The 23,501-nt window shown below is 37.3% G+C and overlaps 6 protein-coding genes across 6 annotated transcripts; 2 read left to right on the top strand and 4 right to left on the bottom strand.

Moving 5' to 3' along the window:
- Positions 1 to 858: 858 nt before the first annotated feature.
- MAKR6 (membrane-associated kinase regulator) lies at positions 859 to 2,370 on the bottom strand. Its single transcript, XM_086237529.1, has 2 exons — positions 1,462 to 2,370; positions 859 to 1,334 (listed from the first exon to the last, which is right to left on the bottom strand). The coding sequence occupies exons 1-2, from the start codon at positions 2,186 to 2,188 to the stop codon at positions 1,327 to 1,329; spliced, it is 735 nt and encodes a 244-aa protein (XP_086093655.1). The 5' UTR covers positions 2,189 to 2,370; the 3' UTR covers positions 859 to 1,326.
- Positions 2,371 to 6,732: 4,362 nt separating this feature from the next.
- LOC147289322 (Protein kinase superfamily protein) lies at positions 6,733 to 10,356 on the top strand. Its single transcript, XM_086238102.1, has 5 exons — positions 6,733 to 6,986; positions 7,578 to 8,911; positions 9,087 to 9,267; positions 9,355 to 9,808; positions 9,911 to 10,356. The coding sequence occupies exons 1-5, from the start codon at positions 6,733 to 6,735 to the stop codon at positions 10,247 to 10,249; spliced, it is 2,562 nt and encodes an 853-aa protein (XP_086094228.1). The 3' UTR covers positions 10,250 to 10,356.
- Positions 10,357 to 10,479: 123 nt separating this feature from the next.
- LOC147289321 (hevamine-A-like) lies at positions 10,480 to 11,373 on the bottom strand. The gene has a single exon (XM_086235125.1). It carries the CDS (start codon positions 11,371 to 11,373, stop codon positions 10,480 to 10,482), a length of 894 nt encoding a protein of 297 aa, XP_086091251.1.
- Positions 11,374 to 13,502: 2,129 nt separating this feature from the next.
- Positions 13,503 to 18,626, top strand: LOC147289320 (uncharacterized). Its single transcript, XM_086238772.1, has 16 exons — positions 13,503 to 13,770; positions 14,121 to 14,532; positions 14,620 to 14,742; positions 15,056 to 15,197; positions 15,318 to 15,598; positions 15,707 to 15,762; positions 15,929 to 16,023; positions 16,301 to 16,403; positions 16,520 to 16,614; positions 16,691 to 16,753; positions 16,983 to 17,058; positions 17,148 to 17,256; positions 17,457 to 17,569; positions 17,713 to 17,771; positions 17,900 to 18,008; positions 18,167 to 18,626. The coding sequence occupies exons 2-16, from the start codon at positions 14,142 to 14,144 to the stop codon at positions 18,299 to 18,301; spliced, it is 1,950 nt and encodes a 649-aa protein (XP_086094898.1). The 5' UTR covers positions 13,503 to 13,770; positions 14,121 to 14,141; the 3' UTR covers positions 18,302 to 18,626.
- Positions 18,627 to 20,439: 1,813 nt separating this feature from the next.
- LOC147289319 (receptor-like protein EIX2) lies at positions 20,440 to 21,909 on the bottom strand. Its single transcript, XM_086234793.1, has 3 exons — positions 21,809 to 21,909; positions 20,838 to 21,733; positions 20,440 to 20,765 (listed from the first exon to the last, which is right to left on the bottom strand). Exons 1-3 carry the CDS (start codon positions 21,892 to 21,894, stop codon positions 20,440 to 20,442), a joined length of 1,308 nt encoding a protein of 435 aa, XP_086090919.1. The 5' UTR covers positions 21,895 to 21,909.
- A 15-nt stretch (positions 21,910 to 21,924) lies between these two features.
- Positions 21,925 to 23,379, bottom strand: LOC147289318 (receptor-like protein EIX1). Its single transcript, XM_086234792.1, has one exon. It carries the CDS (start codon positions 23,377 to 23,379, stop codon positions 21,925 to 21,927), a length of 1,455 nt encoding a protein of 484 aa, XP_086090918.1.
- Between the last annotated feature and the right edge of the window lie 122 nt (positions 23,380 to 23,501).

Genomic DNA, 23,501 nt, shown 5'->3' with positions numbered 1-23,501 from the left:
TAAAATATATTCTTAACATTAATGAATATTAAGTTGACAACCAAATAAAAAAAAATATTAAGGTGACAAGAATGTGATAATCTCTAAACTACTTTCTCGTATAATATATATTGCAGGCCTTTTTTTTTCTCTGTTTTTTGGTGGGAAAGGATAAGACAAATAGTCAAATAGCTGATTCTCGACAAGAGTCAATGTATTGGCCGGGAGAATTAAATTGATTTATCTTATTTTATCGCAAGAGGGTCTCTCCCTGTCTCTCTACGGATATATATATTTATACATGTATATAACAAGATTATACCTTCTCAAAAAAAAAAAAAAAGATTATAAAACAAAGGATCGATCTATCTTGATCACCCACCTCTACGGCTCTACCCTAGCCTCATAAGTATTATTAAAGGTTCCTAATAAAAAATTCGTTGGCTAGCTTTTCCAACTTTATATTTATATATACAAATTTTATTGTGGAAATTAATCAAAGTTGTCACGATGAAACATTATGAACATGCAGGCAGGGACCAGTTGTTATAGCCAATCAATTATTCTCATATCAAAGTTTCCATTCGTTAATCGTTACAAATGAAATGGCCCGATAAAGATAATAATCTGCTTGTTGGTTTTTTTTTTTTTTTAATGTGTCCTGTAGCACGTGGAGAATGAGAAGGAGAGAATCAGAGAAAGGTCGACTGACGAGGCACTGAAAGGGAAACAATTAATTGGTTAGAAATGAAGTAGATGGTTTGCCATATCAAATATTGTTATTTGTTAATTAGTCTCTTGGTTCAAAAGGGTACTGCTGGTCTGCTCCATTTTTTAAAGGGTACAAATTAATGCATGCACAGTTGCACACCATGGGAGTCCAGAACTTGGCTCATACATACATACATATATATATATATATATATGTATATATATAATGCAGAATGGAAGTGATCATTTAAATTAATATTACAGGAATAAGGAGGGAGATTCTCTATTGCAGGTGGCAAATTCCCTACCAAAAAGAAAAAGACAATAAGAAAAATTACCCAAGTCTCTACTTTCTCCTCTTCCTAAAGGTCAGAATTTTCATGTTGACCATATTTCCACACAAGTTCTAAGACAAAATTAATTTACATTATCATCCAAGAAAGATACATATATAGAGAGAGAGGAAGATGACAAATTGAGAACAAGTGGCTGATAATCTTCTAGTCATGACCTCTCATTAATTTCCTCTGATCTTCCCATGTGTTTTCCTCTTCGCTAGCTACCTCCTTTATTCTTCTCCCTCTCCCTTTCTTCTATTCTCTGCTTTGTAGCACCACATCCTCATCATCAATCCATTTAATTTCCTGAAATTAACAAAGTTTCAACAAATTAATTAATGTTAGCTAGCAAGCTAAATCTTTTTTCTTTTTCTCAGATTATCAGAGTACTAATGTAATTAATAATGATCATGACCAAGTGAAAATAGCATACCTATGGATCTTTTGCAATGGAGAACTGCCTCATAAATTGAGCTCTCAGAGTCACAAGACCTTCGCCAATCATCGGCAGAGACTGCAGAGTAGGCTACACTTATTCGTGGAGATGTTTCTGATGAATACACCCTGCAGTTCTTCACTGAATGGACCCTTTTGTCAACATGATGATTTCCACCTTTAGAATTTGCTTTGTGATGAGTACCTCTGATCCTTTTGTACAGCGGCCTAAGGAAATTCAAGTACTTCTCAAGTATTCGCTTTGATAATCTTCTGCATCTTCTCAAGGAATTAGAGCTATCGGAATCATTCTCTGTTGGCCGAGCAACATGAGGATCTTTTGATGAATGTGAAGAGTCTGGAAGGTTTGAAGCAGCACTGGAATTTGAGGCCTCATGATGATCTTGACATGCCTCCATGTTCTTCAATGGGTCAAGAGAAAGCGGCAAAAGGTAACCATTGGAGATGAGCTCATCAGCATGAACAAGAGCACTGAGAGAAGATTGTGAGATGGGGAAATCAAATTTGAAGTCCTGCTGGGAATTCGTAAAGAATCTCTGAGAGGGTGACATTGTTGGGTCCATCTCAATGAAGGAAGCTTCATCGGATGCATCAAGTGAGGCCCTGAGAGAGTTGTCAAGGCTTTCCAAAGATGAAGGTTTCAGGTTCACTAACCAACTGTATGAAAAGCTTTCAATGGAAAGAGGCTGCTGAGATGTTTCCATGGCTTCCACCTTGTTATCAAATTTAGGCTTAGCTAGGTAGTGTATATATATATATATATGAGGAAGATATGATATACAGATGTGTACACGGTAGCTACAAAGGAAACTGGGAAAGAGATATACAAAGTGGGCAATTGCTATTTGCTAGCATATCATGAGGCCCTCTTGCATGTGGAACATATATCTACTGCATATATATACCTTAATATCCTCTCTCTCCAACAATTAGGTATGTGGCTGTCTGGCAAGAGACACTGAATTTTGATAATTGGAAAAGAGAAAAGGAGAAAACAAACAGAGAAATGTGAGCCCCCACAAGCATCCATAATGTACTGTTGCAACACCAGTTAACCCCACTTTTCCTTTTAATCATTTTTCTTCCTAAAAAGTTCACAAAGCAGACGGTTTCTTTTTACCTACACTTACTTTGTTTTCTATTAAAAAAAATAATTGCAAACACAACAGAAACAGGTTCATGCATATTCCATTAATTTAATTGCAAATCCAGCCTTAGAAACTTAATTCAAATGAGGAAATATAAATGAAAACGACTCATGCATTTGATTTTCTTTCGAGCATTCTATAAATAGAAGAAAGTAACAATAAGAAATTAGTGTTTAAGGGAAGCAGATTCATGCAAGCTCCATTATAAATCCAACAACTACTGTTCCAAAATGGAGTACGTGCAGTCTTAATTAACAATTCCAAATATTCTATCATAAGTCATAACCTATATAAATATGTATCTTGGCATGGAAAATGCAGTCGATATGCTTACCTTGCTATGGTTTGTCATTGTCTTGTGATGTTAGTTTGTATTTATCAAAAAATTTGGGAGGGGTTAGACCAGTTTGAAAGGGTGATTTCACCATTTGATGCTCACTTCCTAATTACCTCAGCACAAGGCTCAACCTAGATGACATAATATTATTCTATTAAATACGTCAAAATCATTACATGCTGTATGCAAGTGGTCTTCTGAATACAAAAATAATTTTGTGCAGAAGCTATGATTAATGTTGCAAAACTGGAATTAGGTTCAGAGGCTGCAGAGCAAGCATTATGAATGGTACATGAGTCCTCATACTCTGGTGTAATTTGGGCATTAAGATGATCTTACCCTCTTTCAAAAAGAGTAATTTGAAACAATGAATCCAAGTAAACAAATAAAGGGAAAAGTTACAGAACTATTGCAGGGCTGAAATTTCTTGTGACTATATATCTATATATTTATTAGTCTATCATTACTGACTAGTTATCAGACTCATGGTCCTGCAAGCCTATGCATAGATAGATACCTTGGACCATGACTTTGAGCATGAAGAAAGAGAAACCAGAACTTGGAGTGTTTCCTATGTTAGGTTCAATAGGCCACACCTAGCTAGTAAAAAGGAAAAGGAAAGAAAATAAAAGCTCAAACATCATGATTACTTTGACATTTAAAACAAAATGGTTTTCATTTTTATACATTATTAAGTGTAAAGTCACGCCTTTTATGGTTTATTATGATATTATATGGCTTACAAAAATTAAACATTTGGAATCCCGATATTATTATGGCACATGCCTTACATTTGTATGGCATATTATGATACTTTAAGAATGTATGATTTTTTTGTTCAAACTTTAAGAATGTATGATAAAGATAGAAATTGTAATACAAAGAGATTGATTATAATGGTTTTTAAACTTGATTATCAAACCATTTGAATTTTATACATGACATGTAAAAAGATTTTACTCTGACTGTGCATAAAAAACAGAAACAATATTTTACGATGTCAGTCCAGGCAAGGATCCTCATGGTCCTCTAATACAGTACAACGTCAGAACAAACATAACAGAAGACAATGAACATAAATTCTCCAGTTCAGAACACAAATGGATAGAATCAAATAAGGCCCACCGTCATAAATAGCTCTATTTTGTCCTGGGATCAGTTAAACAGTGGTATCTAAAATATGGACTGGAAGAAAAGGAATAAGAAAATATCACGAAGTTTTATTGGTAAGGAAATTTCAGGCTTTCTCATCCACCATCTTCCCAAGCCCAAACTAAATGTTAGAGAAAGTTACATCCTTTTCATTCAAGAAAACTAATTATAGATAGCCTTTAGTACAGAAACAATTCACAAACACAACAAATAGCAGAGACAGGGGTCCCCAGGGTTGTCGGAGAAAGGAATTGACATGAACCCAGGTTTTTGTGACAACCCAGAAAAGGAGAGTGACTTGAAACCAATTGGTCCCCGCTCCTGTCCCCCTTTAAGACAATAAGCAAATGCCATAGATTCCAAACATTCATAATGCACTTCAATTACGTAAAGAATGTTCTTCATCATTCAAAACTTATTTATTATAATATATATATGTTATTATTGAGGACCTATATGCACATCAAGAAATCAACTTGCTTCAATGATATGGACAAAGAAAGAGAGGGGCCTGGTACGGTCGAATATATATAACAGATGACTTCCACAATCAATCAAGAGGCTGTAAAAGGCTTACCCATTGTTTCTAAACCCTGTTATGTGGGCCAAAAATGGAATTATCCAAAACCTTACTAACGAAAATGAGGCAGCAATTCAGAGGAGCATAGAGCTCTTACTTTGCAATAAATTCCATTGCATTTTATGCACATCCATCTTGAGCTCTAACAGCAGAGCGATCAACTAGTTATTTTCTAGGTGGATGTCAAAAAGCAACAGAAACTGTAATTAAGATTTCCTTTTTCAATCATAAACATAACTAGTTCAGGACTTTGTTGAATTTGTTATATACGCAACGCATCCCATACATTCAAATAGTGCCCCTGTCACAGGTTCAGCTAGAAAGCATAGATACTATGGTCTCAACTGAAAGAGGGGCAAAGAATATATCGTGCTCAACCATATAATAGGATATCAGTAGCTGATCTTTCATTCCCAAAACAACTAATAATATATCTGTGATATAAGAATAATGCTTCACCTGTAAAGTGGTCCTTGCTATCCATGGCAATTCTGCTCCAAAAAGTGCATCTAAAAATCACAAAGAAAAGAATTAATTAATCGTGAGAAAAATGACAAAGGGAATATTTAAAAATGGGTATGTATTCTGGAAAAAGCCACTTAGTAATGACTGTAATGCAAAATCTAGCAATGGGGTCATGTACTTCATTATTAAAAACAGACTAAACAATGAGAAGTAGTTTAGTCCTAAAGGCATGAGCTTTAGGTCTGTAAATCATGTTCCACCAGTACACACTAATCAATACTATTAGCTTAGACTACCTCTTTTATGTATGTATGTAAGTAAAAGAAATTACATTGGATCGATAGATTGGGTGAAAATCTGAGGCTTCAGAAAAACCCTAACCCTAAAATTGGGAGGGTGGAAGAGAAAGTGGAAAATTGCAAGAAGGGATTGATCGGAATCCGGAGAATAAACCAGCTTGGGTTACGCATCATCCTCCTGGAGTTACGACGTCGTTTCATTGGCTTCAAAATCGTAGCGGAGAAAAGAGCGCCAAAATGACTGCGTCTTTGGGCCTAAGTGGCCACTTTGGGTCGCTTGTGTCTAAGAGCCCACATTAGCAAGCCCAAGTATTCACTTTTTCATTTTAATAGCCCAAGTGACAACTTGGCCCACTTAAATTAATTGTTGCTTCTTTTGCTAATGGTTTGACTTTTTTTTGGAACATGAGTTACATGATCGACATTCGACACAATAAGAAAGGAGATTTTCCACGTAGTGATGATGTCAATACTTAGAAATCATGTCAAGTAGCTACGAGCCTACGACTACATTATATTTGTCAATTTGGAGTTAATGTGCCTTAAATACAAGGTCCCCCACAAACTCATATAATTCATCAAAGTACAGCCTATTTCAACAGGTGATTTACTTCTCTGTCCATGAAACGTTGAAACCTGATCATATACATATAATCATACATTGCAAAGTGGATAAGATGTTGAAAACAGTTGCATCGAAACTTTCAATATCAATTTAAGCCCATTTACATATATATGAATTACCACTTTATGACTTTAAGGAATTCATCTAATTAAGTTGCAAAGATTATTAAAGCAAATGAACTTTAGCTAGGCTAACTAGTCACATCTATTTTCTCATAAGGATATAGAATCAAAATGGCAAAAGCCCTTATCTTGACCCCATGTGATGTTAATATCACAATGTGAAAGTCTGAATTATTCTCATGCAAATAGTTGGTACTACGTGTCAATGGGCTAGCGCTTATGCCTTTCGGTTGGTCATGAACTCACAGTCCATTGAAAACCACAAGGCATTAAACACGTGGCCCAGTATCCAAATGCACCTCTCAGCCGACCCATTTGATGCAAGTTTTTTCAAAATTTAGCTCACCCACCATTGTTTACACGTGTCATGATCTTTCAATTTTCTCCCCCACATCAAAGTCTCACTCCCTCTCAAATTCTCCTTCTTAAATAAGACACAGCTAGCCAACCTTTTTTGTTAGCTGAATTAGCTCTTCAGCAATAGCACACTGACACTGGCCAGTTTAATTATTAGCTTCCAATGGCCTCTTCTTATTTTTCTACTTGTTTGGTGTTGTTGTTCTTGGTTCTAGTTGGGTTTGATGCATATGCCTGCACGGCTAGACGGATTGGTTTGGGCTCGAGGTTGTTGGCTACAAAGAACCAAACACTGGTCTCAGATAACGGCACATTTGCTTTTGGGTTCACCCCAACGGATGAACATGACAGATTTCAACTGGCAATTTGGTTTGCAGAGCTTCCCGGAGACCGAACCATAGTATGGTCGGCTAACAGGTACTTCACAAAAAATATAGTCGTTTTAGTCCCTTGAGAAACTATATATGGCAATGTACTTGGTGCATGCATGAGCTTGTTAATCTTAATTAGTTTCACCTATGTAACTAGTGGCAGCATACATAATGAGTTTAATTAGTAGGATCATGCATTGATAATTTGACACAAGGAAAATACAGCACACCAATTGTCCATCAATATGGCTAGCTGAGTAGCTGACAATAAATATGATTAATTCTTTTTGTGTTTTATTTTCATTGAATTGTATTGATTTAATGATTTTGGTGTATAATTAATCAAACCTATTTAATATGTTGTTCTTCCATGAAAAGTCTTAATAAGATGCATGAAAATGTTTTGGTTTCTGACTTAAAGAAGAAAGCAAATGAAGTAGTCCATCTCTCTACTTTTCTCTGTTGCATACTTTACTGGAGTTAGAGTGGATGGTTACTGGTTTTTTGACTTAGAAAAGAAAAAGATCACAAACCAATTCCCCATCTCTAGTCTTTCCAAAAGCTTTTGCAGGTAAATATGATCATCAATGTCACCTAAGCCAACAAATTTCATTTTCTCTCAATCATCTAAATTTAGAAACTCTGCTGTCACCAACAATGCAATCCTGGAGCTGGACACCACCGGAAACCTTGTTCTCATGGACGGCGACACCACCACGTGGACCTCAAACACCTCTGGCGCCGGTGTTGAAGGCGCAACCATGTCAGAATCCGGCAACTTAATTCTATACGACGATGCCAACCGCCCTGTGTGGCAGAGTTTCTCACACCCATCTGACACTCTCCTCCCTAACCAACCTCTCTCAGTCTCTTTGGAGCTCTCAACATCTAAATCACCCTCACATGGTGGCTACTATGCTCTCAAAATGCTTCAACAGCGTACTTCTTTAAGCCTTGCTCTGACTTACAACATGCCAGAAACTTACAACGCCTCACCAGAATCATACTATAACTATTCTTACTGGACTGGACCAGACATATCAAATGTTACAGGGGATGTTGTTGCAGTTTTAGATGAGGCAGGAAGCTTTGGAATTGTATATGGGGAGTCATCAGATGGAGCTGTGTATGTGTACAAGAATGATGGAGATGATGGAGGACTATCAGCACCCTCAAACAGATCGAACGGATCAGCTAAACTTCGGAGATTGACACTTGAAAGTAATGGGAATTTGCGTTTGTATCTTTGGGATGATGATGTCAATGGGTCAAGGCAATGGGTGCCAGAGTGGGCTGCAGTTTCAACACCATGTGAGATTGCTGGGATTTGTGGCAATGGGATATGTAATTTGGATAGGACTAAGGCTAATGCTTCTTGTACATGCTTGCCAGGGACTTATAAGGCAAATGGGGAAAGTCAGTGTTCGGAGAATTCATCATTGATTGGAAAATGTGATTCAAGACATGATTATCAGTCATCCCAGTTTCGAATTTCAATGGTGCAGCAAACCAATTACTATTTTCCAGAATTTTCAGTCATAGCAAACTACAGTGATTTTGAGAATGTATCAAAATGTGGAGATGCTTGTCTAGCTGATTGTGAATGTGTTGCTTCAATTTATGGGCTCGATGAGGAAAAGCCTTATTGTTGGGTTTTGAGGAGCATGGATTTTGGTGGGTATGAGGACCCTGGCTCAACCCTGTTTGTGAAGATTAGGTCTAATGGCTCAGTGGAGGGCAATGCAAGAGGATCTAGTAGTCGGCGAGAAAAGGTTTTGGTTATTCCTATTATTCTCAGCATAACCATTCTTATAGCCCTCCTCTGTCTGTTACTATATTACAATGTGCATAGGAAGAAATCCTTAAAGAGAGCCATGGAACGTTCTTTAATCTTGCCTGGTGCTCCAGTGAATCTTAATTACCGTGAGTTGCAACTTCGTACTTGGAATTTTTCACAGCTGCTTGGAACTGGTAAGCATGGACTATAATGGTAATTTATTAAATTTTCTTGTTTTTTTGGTTGAAACAGAGAAAACATTTACAGGGGATATAGCTCTAGTTAAACACCTTTGGGATTTGATTACTAATTTTGTGTAGTCATCCAATGTTGGTTGTACATATATAGTAATGATATGTTACTTTTCAGGGGGCTTTGGGAGTGTGTACAAGGGAAGCCTTGCAGATGGCACTTTGGTTGCAGTGAAGAAACTTGAAAGGGTTTTGCCACATGGGGAGAAGGAGTTTATAACTGAAGTCAACACCATTGGCTCCATGCATCACATGAACTTGGTTCGTCTATGTGGCTACTGCTCTGAGGCCTCACACAGGTAAGCAATAATTCTTGGAAGTCATTTTGATCTAACAATTTGACACTCCCATTTTTAAAAACTGAACATATTTTCTTGTGCTGGCAGGCTTTTAGTTTATGAATTCATGAAAAATGGGTCATTGGACAAATGGATATTTCCCTCAAAATATTCAAGAGATAAACTGCTGGATTGGTCAACTCGATTTAATATAGCTGCGGGTACTGCACAAGGGATTGCATATTTTCATGAGCAATGCCGAGATCGAATTATACACTGTGACATCAAACCAGAAAATATTCTGCTAGATGAAAATTTCTGTCCTAAAGTTTCTGATTTTGGACTAGCTAAGTTGATGGGAAGAGAGCACTCACATGTTGTTACCATGGTGAGAGGAACTAGAGGCTATTTGGCCCCAGAATGGGTGAGTAACCGGCCTATAACTGTGAAGGCTGATGTTTATAGTTATGGCATGCTTCTTCTAGAGATCGTTGGTGGTCGAAGGAACCTTGACATGTCTTTTGATCCAGAGGACTTCTTCTATCCGGGATGGGCTTTTAAGGTATCCTAGTAAAGCAAAATCCTTTATTTTCATTATTTTTGGAAAACTCTATCTACTTATGGAAAATTTTGATTTTCTAACAAATTTCAATCATGCTTGTAGGAAATGACAAGTGGAAACCCCATGAAAGTTGCAGATAGGAGACTAGAAGGAGCAGTGGAAGCAGAAGAGCTCATGAGAGCCTTGAAAGTTGCCTTTTGGTGCATTCAAGATGAGGTTATCATGAGACCTACGATGGGGGATGTGGTGAGAATGTTGGAAGGATCAGTTGACATCAACATGCCACCAATGCCCCAGACAGTTTTGGAGCTAATTGAGGAAGGGCTAGATCATGTATACAAGGCCATGAAGAGAGAGTTCAATCACTTCAGCTCCTTCACCATCAATACACATCCTTCATCTCAAGCTACATGTAGTTATTCCACAATGTCCCCTAGATAGTCAAAACAAATGTAGATAGAAATCGGGTTATAACCGGGCCATAGAAAATCCTAGAGCTAGTTGGTCAATCTTGTATGATCCATAAGCTGCAGAATTCATCAAAGTTGGCATCCGATTGTTGCATTCTTTTAAACTAGATAGATTATATCATTTATAAACTCAAAATAAGATATGTATTTAATTATATAGTCAAGGTACAATGGTACATAAGGATCCTTTTATATTAAAAACTAGACATCATTCTTGATGGAGGAGCTGTATCCAGTGTCATAATACTTGGACCAAAGCATAACACCTCCATACTTAGCCGAATTTTTTATGGCTGGAAGGACTTGTGAGTTTAGATCAGCTGCAGGAATAAACCCACTACCAGCAGCTTCAGGTGCAGCAGGTAGTCCTAAGAAAATCTTAGCTGCAGGAATGGCTGAAGTCCATTGCTTCCAAGAATCTTCAAGATTGACCACATCACCAGAAGTGTACTGACATGGAGGGTTGTTGTAGAATTGAACCCAAACATAGTCAAAGAGCCCTGTCTGAAGGGCTTTTCCAACCCAAGCATCAGGAAAGGGACACTGTGGGGCAGCAGTTAAGTAAACCTTCTTGCCATTCTTGCTATACCCTGAAAGGTACCTTGCAAGGTCATCCCAGTGTTGGCCATTCCCTTGTTCAATGTCAAAGTCAATCCCATCCAAAACAGCATCTCCCAATGGCCTTGAAGAGGACTGTCCTCCCAAGAAGTTGTTCCACAGATAAGTGGCAACTTGCTTGGCATCATCAGATGAAGTTAGAGAGTAGCTCCCAGCACCTCCTCCTATGGAGAGTATGACCTTGATGCCTTTGGCTTGACATGACTTGATTTCTGGGCTCAACTTGGTGCATTGGTTGGAGTACGGGTCACAGTGACCGGCGAGGTTGATGGTGGGCTTGTTGCCATTGCCAAATGATGAGAGAAAAGCTATGTTTACAAATTTGTAATTCCCTGAAGCACATGTTTCTGTTAATGTGCCTTCATTTCCATTCTGACCCCAATAGATAGCAATTCCACCTGCATTAGACCCCACAGCCAGAAGTAGTACTATCACTAAAGATAGAAATGCTACTGAAATTGTGGACTTGGAAGCCATATATCAAAAGCAGTGGTTTGAGAGGCCTTTTGTGGAACTTTTGGTAAGGAATGTTGTGTATGCAATGATATGAAAGACTGGGAGTTGGGATTCTTTTATAGAAGAAGAGGCCTTAAATGAATCCTATTCATATTGCCACAGCTTATATATTGTGCTTAGTTCATTGATCCGTGGCATAACAGTCACGCAGCCCTTTCTTTGTAGTGTAACTATTTTCCATTTGTAAGTTGAAGGTACGCTTGAACTGATATGGAAAACACTGTCAATATGCAGTTGTCCATTTGCATGGTCTAAATTGCTAAAATTCCAAATATTTTTGGAACTATTTGAATGTGGCTTCTTTATGAAGATTATTATATATTTAATTTCTCAAATCTAGAAATGGATTGCGGCCATAAGCTTAAAAGCATATACCTCCAAGAAAAAAAGGCCTTTGGATTAGGGACACAAATGCTCCAAATTTGTGTTCTATAGGAATGAAGATACATGAAAACACTGAATTCACATTCAAAACTCCTCCTTTGACAGTTGCTATGAATTGAATGCACGCCTCAGTTTGGGTACTAGTTTGCCAAAGTTAACTCGATTAATTTATTTCCTGTAGCATTCCTCAAGTCAAATTAATCTAGAATTCCAGTTTCATGAAAAAACGGCACGACTACTTTGAAAGAAAATTAAGTTTAAATAATTCATTAAAATAGGCCTGGTGGGTGAGAGAATTTGCTTGGAAGCCACATATGTCCATACACTGCAATAATACTAAATTTTATACAATAAAAAGGCCATAAATTTTATTAAAAGAAGTCACGAAACCGCGTCGCTCGGACAATTGCGAGGAAGCAGGATTTATAGTTTATAATCTTTCTATGATTCTATATAACTGTAGTTCATCAACAAACTTTAATTGACAAGTACATACGTACGTAGAAATTAATGAAATTCTAACTAGCTGGTGACGATGAATTTAGAAGAGCTCCAGGAGAAGTTCAAGGGATTGAAAGCCATCAATGAAAAACAAGAGAAACGCGTTCGTTACCACGAGACAAGAGCTCAGAATTTAACAATCGCTTACGTTGTATTGCAAGCCCTATTTTTCGTAGGGATTGTACGTTTTGGCTCGTCGTCGTCGAGTAGTCAATGGTGGGTTCCCTTCAGTATGGTACTAATTTCTTGTATAATCTTCTTCATGGCTTTCATAGATGCGGTGAGTATGTTTTATAGGACCCAGTATCAGCTAGATATCAACTATATCCAGCAGGAACTGATATTCAAGAAGATACACGAAGCTAAGCACTCGGCAACTGCAACTTCAGCTAAGACGTCTAAGAGTCATTTCGTACAGATCATGGAACAAAAATTACCTAGTGATCATGATGATCAGCATGAAATTTTAACACCTGATGTTGTTCAGCTCTTGAAGCGCAAGGTCTATATTTACTTCACAACTTTGGCTTTGCTTGCTTTCACAGTAATTCAGTTGTATGCGTGCCGCTTGTTCTTTGTGGGATGATGGTTCGGAGTTCGGACCAAATTATATATGCACAAACTTTGTGTGCTTCAACTTTTTACAAAGTCCATCGATCTCCATCTTTGGTATTCAACGGACCCTTCATCAGAGAGTGAGTTGTGTACACATTGGTTGTGGATATATAAGTTCATCTATACCAAATTAATCAAGGTTCAGAAGGATTTATATAGTCTTCTGAGTATAACATATTTATATATATATAGTAAAGTGTATTTTCATCAGTTTTGAGGGATTTATATATGTATACAAGGTTAGGGAAGGGCTTTTTCAGTTATGTAATCTATCTATTGTCAACACCATCTCAATAAAATTGCAATTTGATTTTGAGCAAGGCTAGGTGAGCAAAATTTCCTAGTTTGTCATTATTTACTATCTAAAATACTGATATTCCAATGAGCAAGAGTAGACTTCTCTTTTCAACGAAAATAAAAACAAATAAGAAACTGCTTTGAAGCATCGTGGCCGGCCTCTAGCAATTTTAATTTTTTGATTTGTTTAATTTTTAAAGAAATTAAAAATCTAAAATGGAGGAGGGTAAAATTGGTAGGAAAAAAATTTAGAAGCTGGATTTGGATAGGGTGATTTTACCGTTAGGAAAGCCTTGGTATTTATCGGCTTATCGCAATGGCGGTGAATGGCCCAATAAGGCAGTAAGAAAACGAACGCGGGCTGATCCCAACCCAACCCAACAACTACAGCAACAGCTAAAAGCTGCTACAACAATAGTTTGTTGGTAATTTAAGCGCGAATCTTATGTCTCTTTGTATTTGTTGCTCCATCCACCTGGGAAAGCTAAATCCAACTTCCCACAGTTCCCTGTAAATTGTAATCACAAAGGACAAGTAATCGATCCTCTGCAATTCCACAAGGTACAATTCTTTCTCACAATTCCTCAAACTTCAATTCCTGTAAAACCCTAGATCTCTTTAAACCCCTTCGTTGTCTGTCTTCTTAAGCTGCCAACTCGATATCATGTGCCCTGGGTGACTCATCACCTTTGTTTGTTTCTCAGGAAAATGTGAGATAAACAAAAGAAAATAGACTTTTTGGGACTCTTGTTTTTATTCATTGTTAAATTAATTCAAGTGATAAATAGTGAAATGCAATTTTTAGTATCCATTATGTGATCTCGTGTAAGACCATGAGATCTTATAGATGTGCTTTTTTATAGGCTATAACCTTGTTTACATTTGAAGAAGGTGAGCACTAATCTTTGTAGGTGTAGTTGGACTTGGACAAGATGGAGAACATGCTGTATGCTGAGGAGCTTGTGAGGGAGTTTCTTGTTTTTAGAGGATTCGCTAACACTTTGCAAGCTTTTGATTCCGAATTATCCACGGATATCGGAAAAGGTTTTCAAGTCGATAAGATAATGGATTTGATCTTCTTGGTATACATACCTAAGTTGCAGGCAGAAAAATTAGTTGGTCTGCTGAGTTTTTTCAAGCAATGTCTCTCTTCGTCATCTGATACAGTACTTTTGACTACTCTTTCCAAACTGGAGGTGTCTATACTTCGCTACTATGTTGTTAATGCCATACAGTCAGGAAGGAGGGACAAAGTATTAGAGTTCTTTGGAATGAATGGGAATGATTTGTTGCAAAGGGGCCAGGACTGGACTCCATGGTTTGGTGGGTTTGTCTTTTCATCTTTCCATTTTGGCATAGTGAACTACTTTCTCCTTGATTTATCTTTTTGTGTGTGTGTGATGCATGCAGCCATTCCCTATGTAAAGAAACCAAGCTCTGATCCAGAGTTTCACATATATTTCTCAAAGGAATGGTACGAGGCCTTGCGTTTATCTGTGAGGAATTTCTTTAGTGAGATCTTCAACGGTACTCATATCCTTCAGAATAAAGTTTCTATATATATTATGTATGTTGTCATTTGAGAGCGGGATGCTTAAGTTTGATATTTTGTTGTCACCTGTCACCAAACACTGTAAATTTCTGATATTATCAGAACTTCACAACTACCATATGAAAACCAGTTTTGCTTAGGTGAACCTTACTCTATTTTATAGTGGGGTTCTGTATTTCAAGTTGAACCAACTAACCACCACCCTCTTCTGCTATTGGTTAGTTTGTCAATTGTTTTTCCCCTTTTATGGCACAATATGACTAAGATTTAAGAATATGCCCTTAACTAAACCACGCATGCCAGCCCTATTGAAAATCAGTTCTGAGAAGACTACTGTCAACCGTCTAAAAAGAGACATAAAGCAACTCAATCTCAAGTTGTCAGAACTTCAGGCTTTATTGGAGGAAAAAGATGGTCAGTTATGCCAGTTAAGAAGGTATAAGTTTTTCATTGTGTCATCTCTTGAGACTATCATGATTTATATATTGTACAGATTTGGTGCAGGCTTTCTTTTCTCTCTTTATCTTTTTGTAATTTTTTTTTTTTTGGAACTCAGTAATACTTCATCAGTAGCGGATGCAAGCACAGAACAAACCAAGAGTTCATCAAGTTTAGTACATGAGGAAAATCATCTTATATTTAAAGAGACTCATGAAACTTGCCCTCGTGCTACTTTTCAAATGGGGGAAATAGAGGTGGACCGAGATTGGGTTGTTGCTGGACCCATGGGAATTCAACCGGAGCTTAACATATCCAAGTCCAATCACGATTTAAATACTCCATCAAGACTTCATGTGGGAGATGGTGGAATTGGTGATACGGATGGTTCCTATTGTGGTAGATAACTGCTATATATCTTACTTCTTTTTCCTTTATGTATTAAGGACAGTGCAGTAGCTGTATCTCACATTGTCTGTTGAATAACTATTGAATGTGATATGGCAGAAAATGGCAGGGAAAGCCATGTAGAAGACTTTCCTGAAGTTAAAGTTGACTTTCAGGTAAATTGCTTCCAAGGCATAATTGGTTCTTGATGTTACAAGCTCATATTCAATTCTGTGTGCTTCTGCATCTTTAGAGCTCCCCTTCTATCTGGGGTTTTCTTTACCTTCACCACTTTATCTTTTATTGGAGACTCCATAACTTTCAGATCATCATGGTTTCTAGGAGACATTTTTGGGCCACACAAGTCCAATCACTCGCTGCCGCTTCTCTGCATCTGGAAACAATATAGCCAGCGCATCTGAAGATGGCACAGTGAGGTATTATTTTCGAAGTAGTAAAATGGTAAACATAAATTGATAGCCTTGGGTATCAAGCCTACTTAATCCCATTTCCTTTTATTTTGTATCACATATCAGCTGCCTAGGTGACCTTTTCACTGTGGCCCTATACATGTTCATGTATCTGCCTATGCCTAGGTGTCACATTCCTTGGGATGCCTATGTTATTGTGTGTACTACGTTTATTGTTCAAGTCCTTGACTATTGGCTGATTTCAAATTTACAATCTGTATTGGTTCATGCATATTTAACATAGGATATGGACATATGACTCATCAACTCCAGCATCTAGAAATGCAACCATCTATTGTGGAGCCAAGATTATGTCACTTGACTGGGAGTGCAAATCTGATCGATTGGTATGTAGATTAGAGTTTTTATAATGAATTTATATATTGTTCGGCATCAAATTATAATCTGATTATTTGAGTTTGGAAATATCTACTTTTAAGTGTTTTTGTTCTTTTGACAAAAGCTTCTCATAGGCACCGCTGATGGAGGCATTAAAGCATGGAATGTTGATGCTAAGAGAGTTGTCTGTGATCTTAGAACAAGTGAAGCATTTCCAAGGTTCTTCCTACTATTACTGTTACAATTGTGTACTTCTTGGTGCTGCTAAATACCTTTGTTTTTTTCCCTGCTGCAGTGTCTTGGATATAAAATGCAGCCCTGTAGAGCCAATTTTTGTTTCTGCAGCAGCATCCAAGGGGTATGGTGTTTCTGAACTCTTATCATATTTTTCATATACCAGACTCTGTTTTTTACGAAATCTTGCCCCTAATGTAACACTCCTATTCAACTGAAGTATGCACCATGCTGTTGAATCGGTTATAGTTTGGTCAATAAAAGATTCTTCTGACAGTTCATGTACTTTACGTTCATGATTATAGTTAAAGTTTCTCATGAATGTCAGAATTAGGAGTTTATTTTCTTTGTAGGCATGGATCGAGTTATGTTGATAGTATGGGGTTTGCTTCGTTAACTGTGTGGAACATGAAGACATGGAAGGCTATGGTATGTGCTTGTTTGTACCAAAACCTCATATATGCATGCAATTGCCACTTTTATTTTTATGCCTTGATAACCTTTTGGGTTTCATGAAGACAGTCCTTCCTCTTGGTAAAGATCCACCTGCAATTACATCTCTTAGTTTCAATCACAATGGTAAGATTTTAGCAGCCGCTGCAACTGATGGAATGATTCACATGTTTGGTATCCTCACAACTATGTTAGGGCTTGATTTAAATTGTCTGGAATTTGGTGGTAACTGATTTTCTTATCAATAGAAAACACCTATTTAACACTTTAGCATTACTGGTAAGGCTTTTTGCGTGGGTGCCCCATTCTGCATAGCTTAGGTTGCCTGCACCTGTACATGCACGTAGATATATGAACACCTTAACAAGCCAAAGATATGTCTGCCTGTCTACAAATAACTGGGTGGCCTGCACATGACTCTGCCATAAGCTCCATTCTTTTTGGGCCTGATGAGACAAGCATATTCAGTTTGGGAGCAGATGGAAAGGCAAGTAATTTACCTTCATTTTTTCATGAAGTTTTATTAGTGCATTTGAAATGTTGTTCACTTTATTATTTGAAGTGCAGATGGTATTATAATTTTATCATCTTAAAAGTATGCGCCTAACAGAATTGGTTTTGTGGTGTCAGATTTTTGAATGGAGCTTGCAAAACCAAGGTCAAATCCTTTGGTCAAGGAACTGTAGCAGGTACTTTATTCTTTGGCACTGCAATATTAACAGTAGAATATTGGTTACACATCAGTCATATCAAACAAAAATATTTGTTCATACATGGTGCACCAGATCAACTAACCAAACTCTGTTACATACTGTAGGTTCTGTGATCCTGAGAGCTCAAAAAATTGCAGACATGAAATGGCTTTAGATGCTAATGGGAGGAGACTATTGGTAACATCTGGCTCAGTAAGAGCGCCCATATATCAGGTTACTCTCCCTACCAATCTTTAATCACACTTGGATTATTGACTTGGAAACCGAGATGAATATATTGGTGGCCTTGGATTTCCCTGATTGCCATGTTTTGAGGATGTTGGTGATGCTACTCTTTTAATACAAATTTTTGTTTGATGAACTTGCTTCAGGTTCAAGGTCATACGAATGGGTTGAGAACTCTCCCACACAGTGCTGCTGTAACTACTGTAGATTGGCACCCGACTTTGCCCATTTTCTTAACTGGATCAGCGGATAACTCTGTCCGAGTAACATCTATTTTATAAAGGTTTCTGATTATATATTTGTTCTTGACTTCTTGGTGCGCTTGAGGTTGAATGAAGTTCACTCCAGGTTTGTTTGAACAGGTTTCACTTGGGCTTCCATATGAGCAGGTTGTCCTGTATTCTTATGTAGGTATAAATTATTGAACATGTTTTGTTTAATTTATAGAGCATAGCCATTTTTTGAGTTAGTGATGATGTCTTGCCTTTTGTGGCAGCGTGAGCTGATAGAATATGTTGTTGAAAGTTTGAGATCTCCATGTCGTGGCTTTCTGTCTGCTTTACTCATCACAGAAAAGTAAAAGATAAAAAACTTTAGGCTTGTATCGGTATATGACACTATGACCTTATAGAATTCAGTTAAAGTTCACGGGAACGGTCCACAAATTAAGAATATGATTTAGTTTCATTAGCTGCAGAAACCCTGTTTCTTGAATTTTATATGATCTTTTCTGGTAACCTCTGCATTATTTATCCCAAAGAACTAAACGTTACGGAACAAGCTGAGAAACATCATGATTCTGACCCATAGGCGATTTCCTTGCAATTTAACTCTTGGAAAACAAATTCACATAAACCAACTTGAAACATATTTAAAATATTATAGAAAATTATAAATGATGCCTCACCAGATTAGCAAAAATATATATTAGAAGAAACAACTCTTCTACACCTTGACGAACAGCCCTGCTTTTAAGACATTCTCATCTTAGCATGTATATAGCCAGAAGAATAGTTCATTAGTCCATTATACATAACCCTTATGACGAACGGTTCATACTAGATGACATTTTGTATTTACACCCACAAAGCTGAAGGAGAAAGCAAAGACGTCTTGCATTCGAAAGACTGAAACCTCCTACACTACCGCTCGAACATTCAGGACCAAGCTTATGCCCCCTCACGCCAACAGCTTCTGAGATCATGGTAAAATAAGATGATGGTCAAATGTTTCCAAGCAAGATATGATAATAAGCTTTGAATTTCTAAAGGCTTAATTATCGATTTACCACCCAAAACTGTAACTCATTCCCATTTTACCACCTGAAAGTTTTTTGTCCCAGATTACCACCTGTAACTTCCATCTGTGTTCCATTTTACCTTGTGCCGTCAACAATTTCGTTAATGCTGACAATCTGGCCGTTAATGCTGACGTGGCGCGCTAGATGTGCGCCACGTGTCACATCTTTTATTATTTTTATAAACTTTGAAAATTAATTAAAAATAGCTCCGAACTCAGAAAAATACACGAAAAATTTCTACGAACTCGTCTTGACTAGCACTAATTTACTATAAGGTTAAATTACCAATCTGGCCTCTAAAAATTTCCAAAAAAATTAGAAAGTCCAAATTTATTTCTAAAAAATTAAAATAAATTTTCTTCTATTAAATAAATTCTAGAAAAAATTCTAGAATTTTCGTAAACTCTTGGACAAATTCTCAAAAATATTTTGAAAAATTACCAAAAGCCTGTTTTAGAGAATTATTTTGAGACTTTACAGAAATTCTAGAATTTTTCTAGAATTTATTTTATAGGAAATTTTATTTTCCTCTAAGACCGAGAGGTCTTTTGGGTAGCAAGTGTTCACGAGAAAGGTATTGTTAGTTTATAGAAGACTAACGGTGCAGACCTCATATTTTTTGGAGTTTGGGAGATTATTCTATGAATTTCCAAAGAGTCTAGAGTATTTTAATTTTCTAGAAATAAATTTAGACTTTCTAAATTTTTTGGAAATTTTTAGAGGGAAAATTGGCATTTTGACCCCATAGTAAATTAGTACTAGTCAAGACAAGTCAATAGGAATTTTCCGTGTATTTTTCTAAGCTCGGAGCTATTTTTAATTAATTTTCAATGTTTATAAAAATAGAAAAAAAAAATCAAAAAAGATGTGACACGTGGCGCACATCCAGCGCGCCACGTCACGTCAGCATTAACGGAATTATTGACGGAACAAGGTAAAATGGGACACGGGTGTAAGTTACAGGTGGTAATCTGGGACAAAAAAACTTTCAGGTGGTAAAGTGAGAATGAGTTACAATTTTGGATGGTAAATCGATAATTAAGCCTTTCTAAAATGCATATTGAACCCAGAAATAAATAAGAAAAAATAAAAGAAATAACAGAACTATACCATTTATCTTTAATGTCTCCCTCTAACAGCAACCTTAATATTATCCAGGAACCGAAAATAGGCGTATCTCCACGAACTCTTAAGCAGTAAAGTACCGCAGACTCCCCAGAATCCTACGATGAACCCAAGCGCCATGCTAACATAAAATCCTAAGCTTATGAGACCATCATTATCTTGTCCCAGCTCATCACCTTCACCACCACTAGTGGAAGCAGGACCTTGAGTGGTTCCATCTCCTGGACATTCTTGTGTTAGCGGCGGTCCGCAGAGTCCCAGATTTCCCATAAACACAGAAGCATTAAAACTCTGGAGTTGGGTGCTTAGCGGAATTCTTCCTGACAAGTTGTTGTATGATAAGTCTAAGACACTCAGATAATTCAACTGCGACAAGCTTGGAGGAATTCTACCAGATATCTTGTTTCTTGACAAATCAAGAGATTCTAACATCTTCAACTGACCAAAGTTGTTAGGAAGCAACCCTGTAAAACTGTTTCTTGATAGGTTTAGAGAAATCAACTTCAGCATACTTGTTATATTCTCTGGAATATCCCCAGTTAAGTAATTGCTTGAAATGTCAATGCTTCTCAAATGCTTAAGATTTTCTCCAAACTCAATCTCTATTCCTTTCCACACCAGTTGTACAAAGCCAAGAATTATGAAATCCTCTACCTCAGAAGACATAGAAGTATAAGCTGTTATATTGTTGAGGCAATGTGGCAAGGCACCAGATATATTGTTTCTAGAGAGGTCCAAAACATGTATAACAGGTAGACTGCATAGACTTAAGGGTATGCTTCCATAGAACTCATTGGACTGAATGCGTAGAACCAGCAACTTTGTTAGGCTTTGGCCTACCCAGGTTGGTATTTTCCCATATAATTTATTGGCTCCGAGATCAACAACCCTTAATTCTGTACAATTCTCTAGAGAAGGCAATTCTCCCGAAAGATTGTTATCATGTAAACGTAATAACACAATATTCCTTAAATTGCCTAAGGAGCTCGGTATTTCTCCGGAGAAATTATTCTTTGCCAAATTCAATGACTGCAATTGTTGAAATTGCATCCAACAATTAGGAAGTTCCCCTGACAGTAGGTTTTCAGAAAGGTCGAGAATATACAAATCTGGAGCCTGTGTTGCACAGAAGGAAAATAGAACTCCTGAAAACATGTTTTTGGAGAGAAACACATTGCTTGTGTTTGGAGGAAGTGGTGGGAGTGGACCAGACAAGTGATTAGATCTCAAGTCAATTGAATAAATGGTGCAGTTTTTTGATGACAGATTTGGAAATTTCCCAGAGATTTGGTTCATAGAGAGATTTAAGTCAAGTATGTTGGAAGACAGATCCCAAAACTTATTAGGTACTGAACCTGATATCCCAGCATTAGACAAATCAATAGCAGTAAGTTTTTTCTGTGTTTGAATCCATTTGGGAAAAGCAGGGCCTACCTTACAAGAACTCATGCCTAATGAAAGAAGTTGAAAAGGTGGATTTCAGTCTGAGCCCAAATTGAAAGACAAAGGATTATAAGAAACATCCAAGGACTTTAAATGAGAGAGGTTCAAGAAGTGGGATTCAGTTATGACACCATTCAAAGAATTCCAAGAAAGATCCAAATATTCAAGGCTAGAAAGTTGCCCGATGCTCTCAGGTAGAGATCCATTTAGTTTATTTTTGGAAAGAAATAATTGTCTTAACGATGAAAGACCTGTAAAATCTGGCAATGACCCGCTCAACTGGTTTAGAACTAGGCTCAAGGATCTTAGCTGGGAAAGTTGATGAAAACTCTTTGGGAGAGACCCACTCACATTGGTACCGTCAATGTGTAATTCTTTCAAGAATAAAAATCTTGTAAGATCATCAGGAAATGACCCCCAAAACTGGTTCCCACTTAAGTACAGAGATTTGAGGGTACCCTCAGCACAAGACAAGTTCTCTATAGAGTCTTGAAGTCTGTCAGAAAAATTGTTTTCCCCTAAGTTCAATGCTTCTAAGTTGCAAAGGTTTCGAAAGGATTTTGGTATACCACCTTCAAGATGATTAAAAGAGAGATCAAGAGATACTAGAGAAACCATGTTTGTGAAAACATCTGGGATGGGACCTTGTAATTGATTTCCCAATAATCCAATATGGACAAGGTTGGTGCTGGCATTGGCTATCCAATAAAATATTGAAGAATTAAGGAGATGATTATCAGAGAGTTCAAGGACTTCAAGAGATTTTGAAGAATTAATAAAGGAAAGTGGTCTCAGATCAACATCAGGAAGATTACATGAAGATAACTGAAGCTCTCTCAGTGAAGGTAGCTTGCTTATTGATTGTGGCCATTTTACAATCTCTGAAAAATTTAGACCTGACATGTTCAGGTATTTCAAGGAAGAAAGATGAGATAACCACTCAAGATTTTCAAAGGTTACAAAAATGTTCTGTGCAAGATCAAGAGTATGCAAATTAGAGAGATTTCCAAGTTGGGGAGGAATGGGTCCTGTAAAACTGTTACCTGCAAGTTTTAGTACTTCCAACTGACTCAAAGAATCAATGAACTTGGGCATCATTCCATCAAAATTATTAAAACTGAGGTCCAAGTAATTTAGATATCTCAGTTGAAGTAGTGAAGGAGTAATCACACCTCTTAAAGGATCTTCATAATTGTAAGTATCGGAATAATTATGGTAGAGATCTAGCATGATGACATGACCTATTTGGTTGTTGCATGTTATTCCTCTCCACTCGCAACAGTCTTTCATGCTTTCCCAAGAGGCAAGGACATTGGAGTCATCCACTAGGCCTTGTTTGAACTGAAGAAGAGCATGTTTCTCTCTCTCTATGCACCTAAGATTGTTGGAACTCCCAGCACTTAAACAACATATAGCAGAGGTAATGACCAGGCATAGAAGCCTAACCAAGACAGAGAGTATGGACCTACCACTTAAGATGGTAAATAACATGATTATGATCGTGCAGGGAGCTGAGATGATGTGTAGGTAGTATCTGAATTCGGAAGTGAGGTGTCTTTAAAGATTGAGAGCTATCATGTGTATTTCCGCAAACTTTTCCTCTTTTGGGAATG

Source organism: Dryas octopetala, chromosome 3 (assembly GCF_963921425.1).
Source record: "Dryas octopetala chromosome 3, drDryOcto1.1, whole genome shotgun sequence".
NCBI classification, from domain to species: Eukaryota; Viridiplantae; Streptophyta; class Magnoliopsida; order Rosales; family Rosaceae; genus Dryas; species Dryas octopetala.
The sequence above is the reverse complement of the archived record's forward strand: the minus strand, read 5'-3'. Positions and strand labels throughout refer to the sequence as shown.

Excerpts from the sequence above, each read along its gene's own strand:
- LOC147289319 (XM_086234793.1), bottom strand. The coding sequence starts at position 21,894 with ATGAGTTCTTGTAAGGTAGGCCCTGCTTTTCCCAAATGGATTCAAACA. Across the intron at positions 21,734-21,808 it reads ATTGATTTGTCTAATGCTGG|AATCTCTGGGAAATTTCCAA; the intron begins GATATCAGGTTC and ends CTCTATGAACCA. Across the intron at positions 20,766-20,837 it reads GTCAAGAAACAAGATATCTG|GAAGAATTCCGCTAAGCACC; the intron begins GTAGAATTCCTC and ends ACAACTTGTCAG.
- LOC147289318 (XM_086234792.1), bottom strand. The coding sequence starts at position 23,379 with ATGTTATTTACCATCTTAAGTGGTAGGTCCATACTCTCTGTCTTGGTT.
- LOC147289320 (XM_086238772.1), top strand. The coding sequence starts at position 14,142 with ATGGAGAACATGCTGTATGCTGAGGAGCTTGTGAGGGAGTTTCTTGTT. Across the intron at positions 15,198-15,317 it reads CAGTTATGCCAGTTAAGAAG|TAATACTTCATCAGTAGCGG; the intron begins GTATAAGTTTTT and ends TTTGGAACTCAG. Across the intron at positions 16,615-16,690 it reads ACAAGTGAAGCATTTCCAAG|TGTCTTGGATATAAAATGCA; the intron begins GTTCTTCCTACT and ends TCCCTGCTGCAG.
- MAKR6 (XM_086237529.1), bottom strand. The coding sequence starts at position 2,188 with ATGGAAACATCTCAGCAGCCTCTTTCCATTGAAAGCTTTTCATACAGT.
- LOC147289322 (XM_086238102.1), top strand. The coding sequence starts at position 6,733 with ATGGCCTCTTCTTATTTTTCTACTTGTTTGGTGTTGTTGTTCTTGGTT. Across the intron at positions 9,268-9,354 it reads TGCTCTGAGGCCTCACACAG|GCTTTTAGTTTATGAATTCA; the intron begins GTAAGCAATAAT and ends TTGTGCTGGCAG. Across the intron at positions 9,809-9,910 it reads ATCCGGGATGGGCTTTTAAG|GAAATGACAAGTGGAAACCC; the intron begins GTATCCTAGTAA and ends TCATGCTTGTAG.
- LOC147289321 (XM_086235125.1), bottom strand. The coding sequence starts at position 11,373 with ATGGCTTCCAAGTCCACAATTTCAGTAGCATTTCTATCTTTAGTGATA.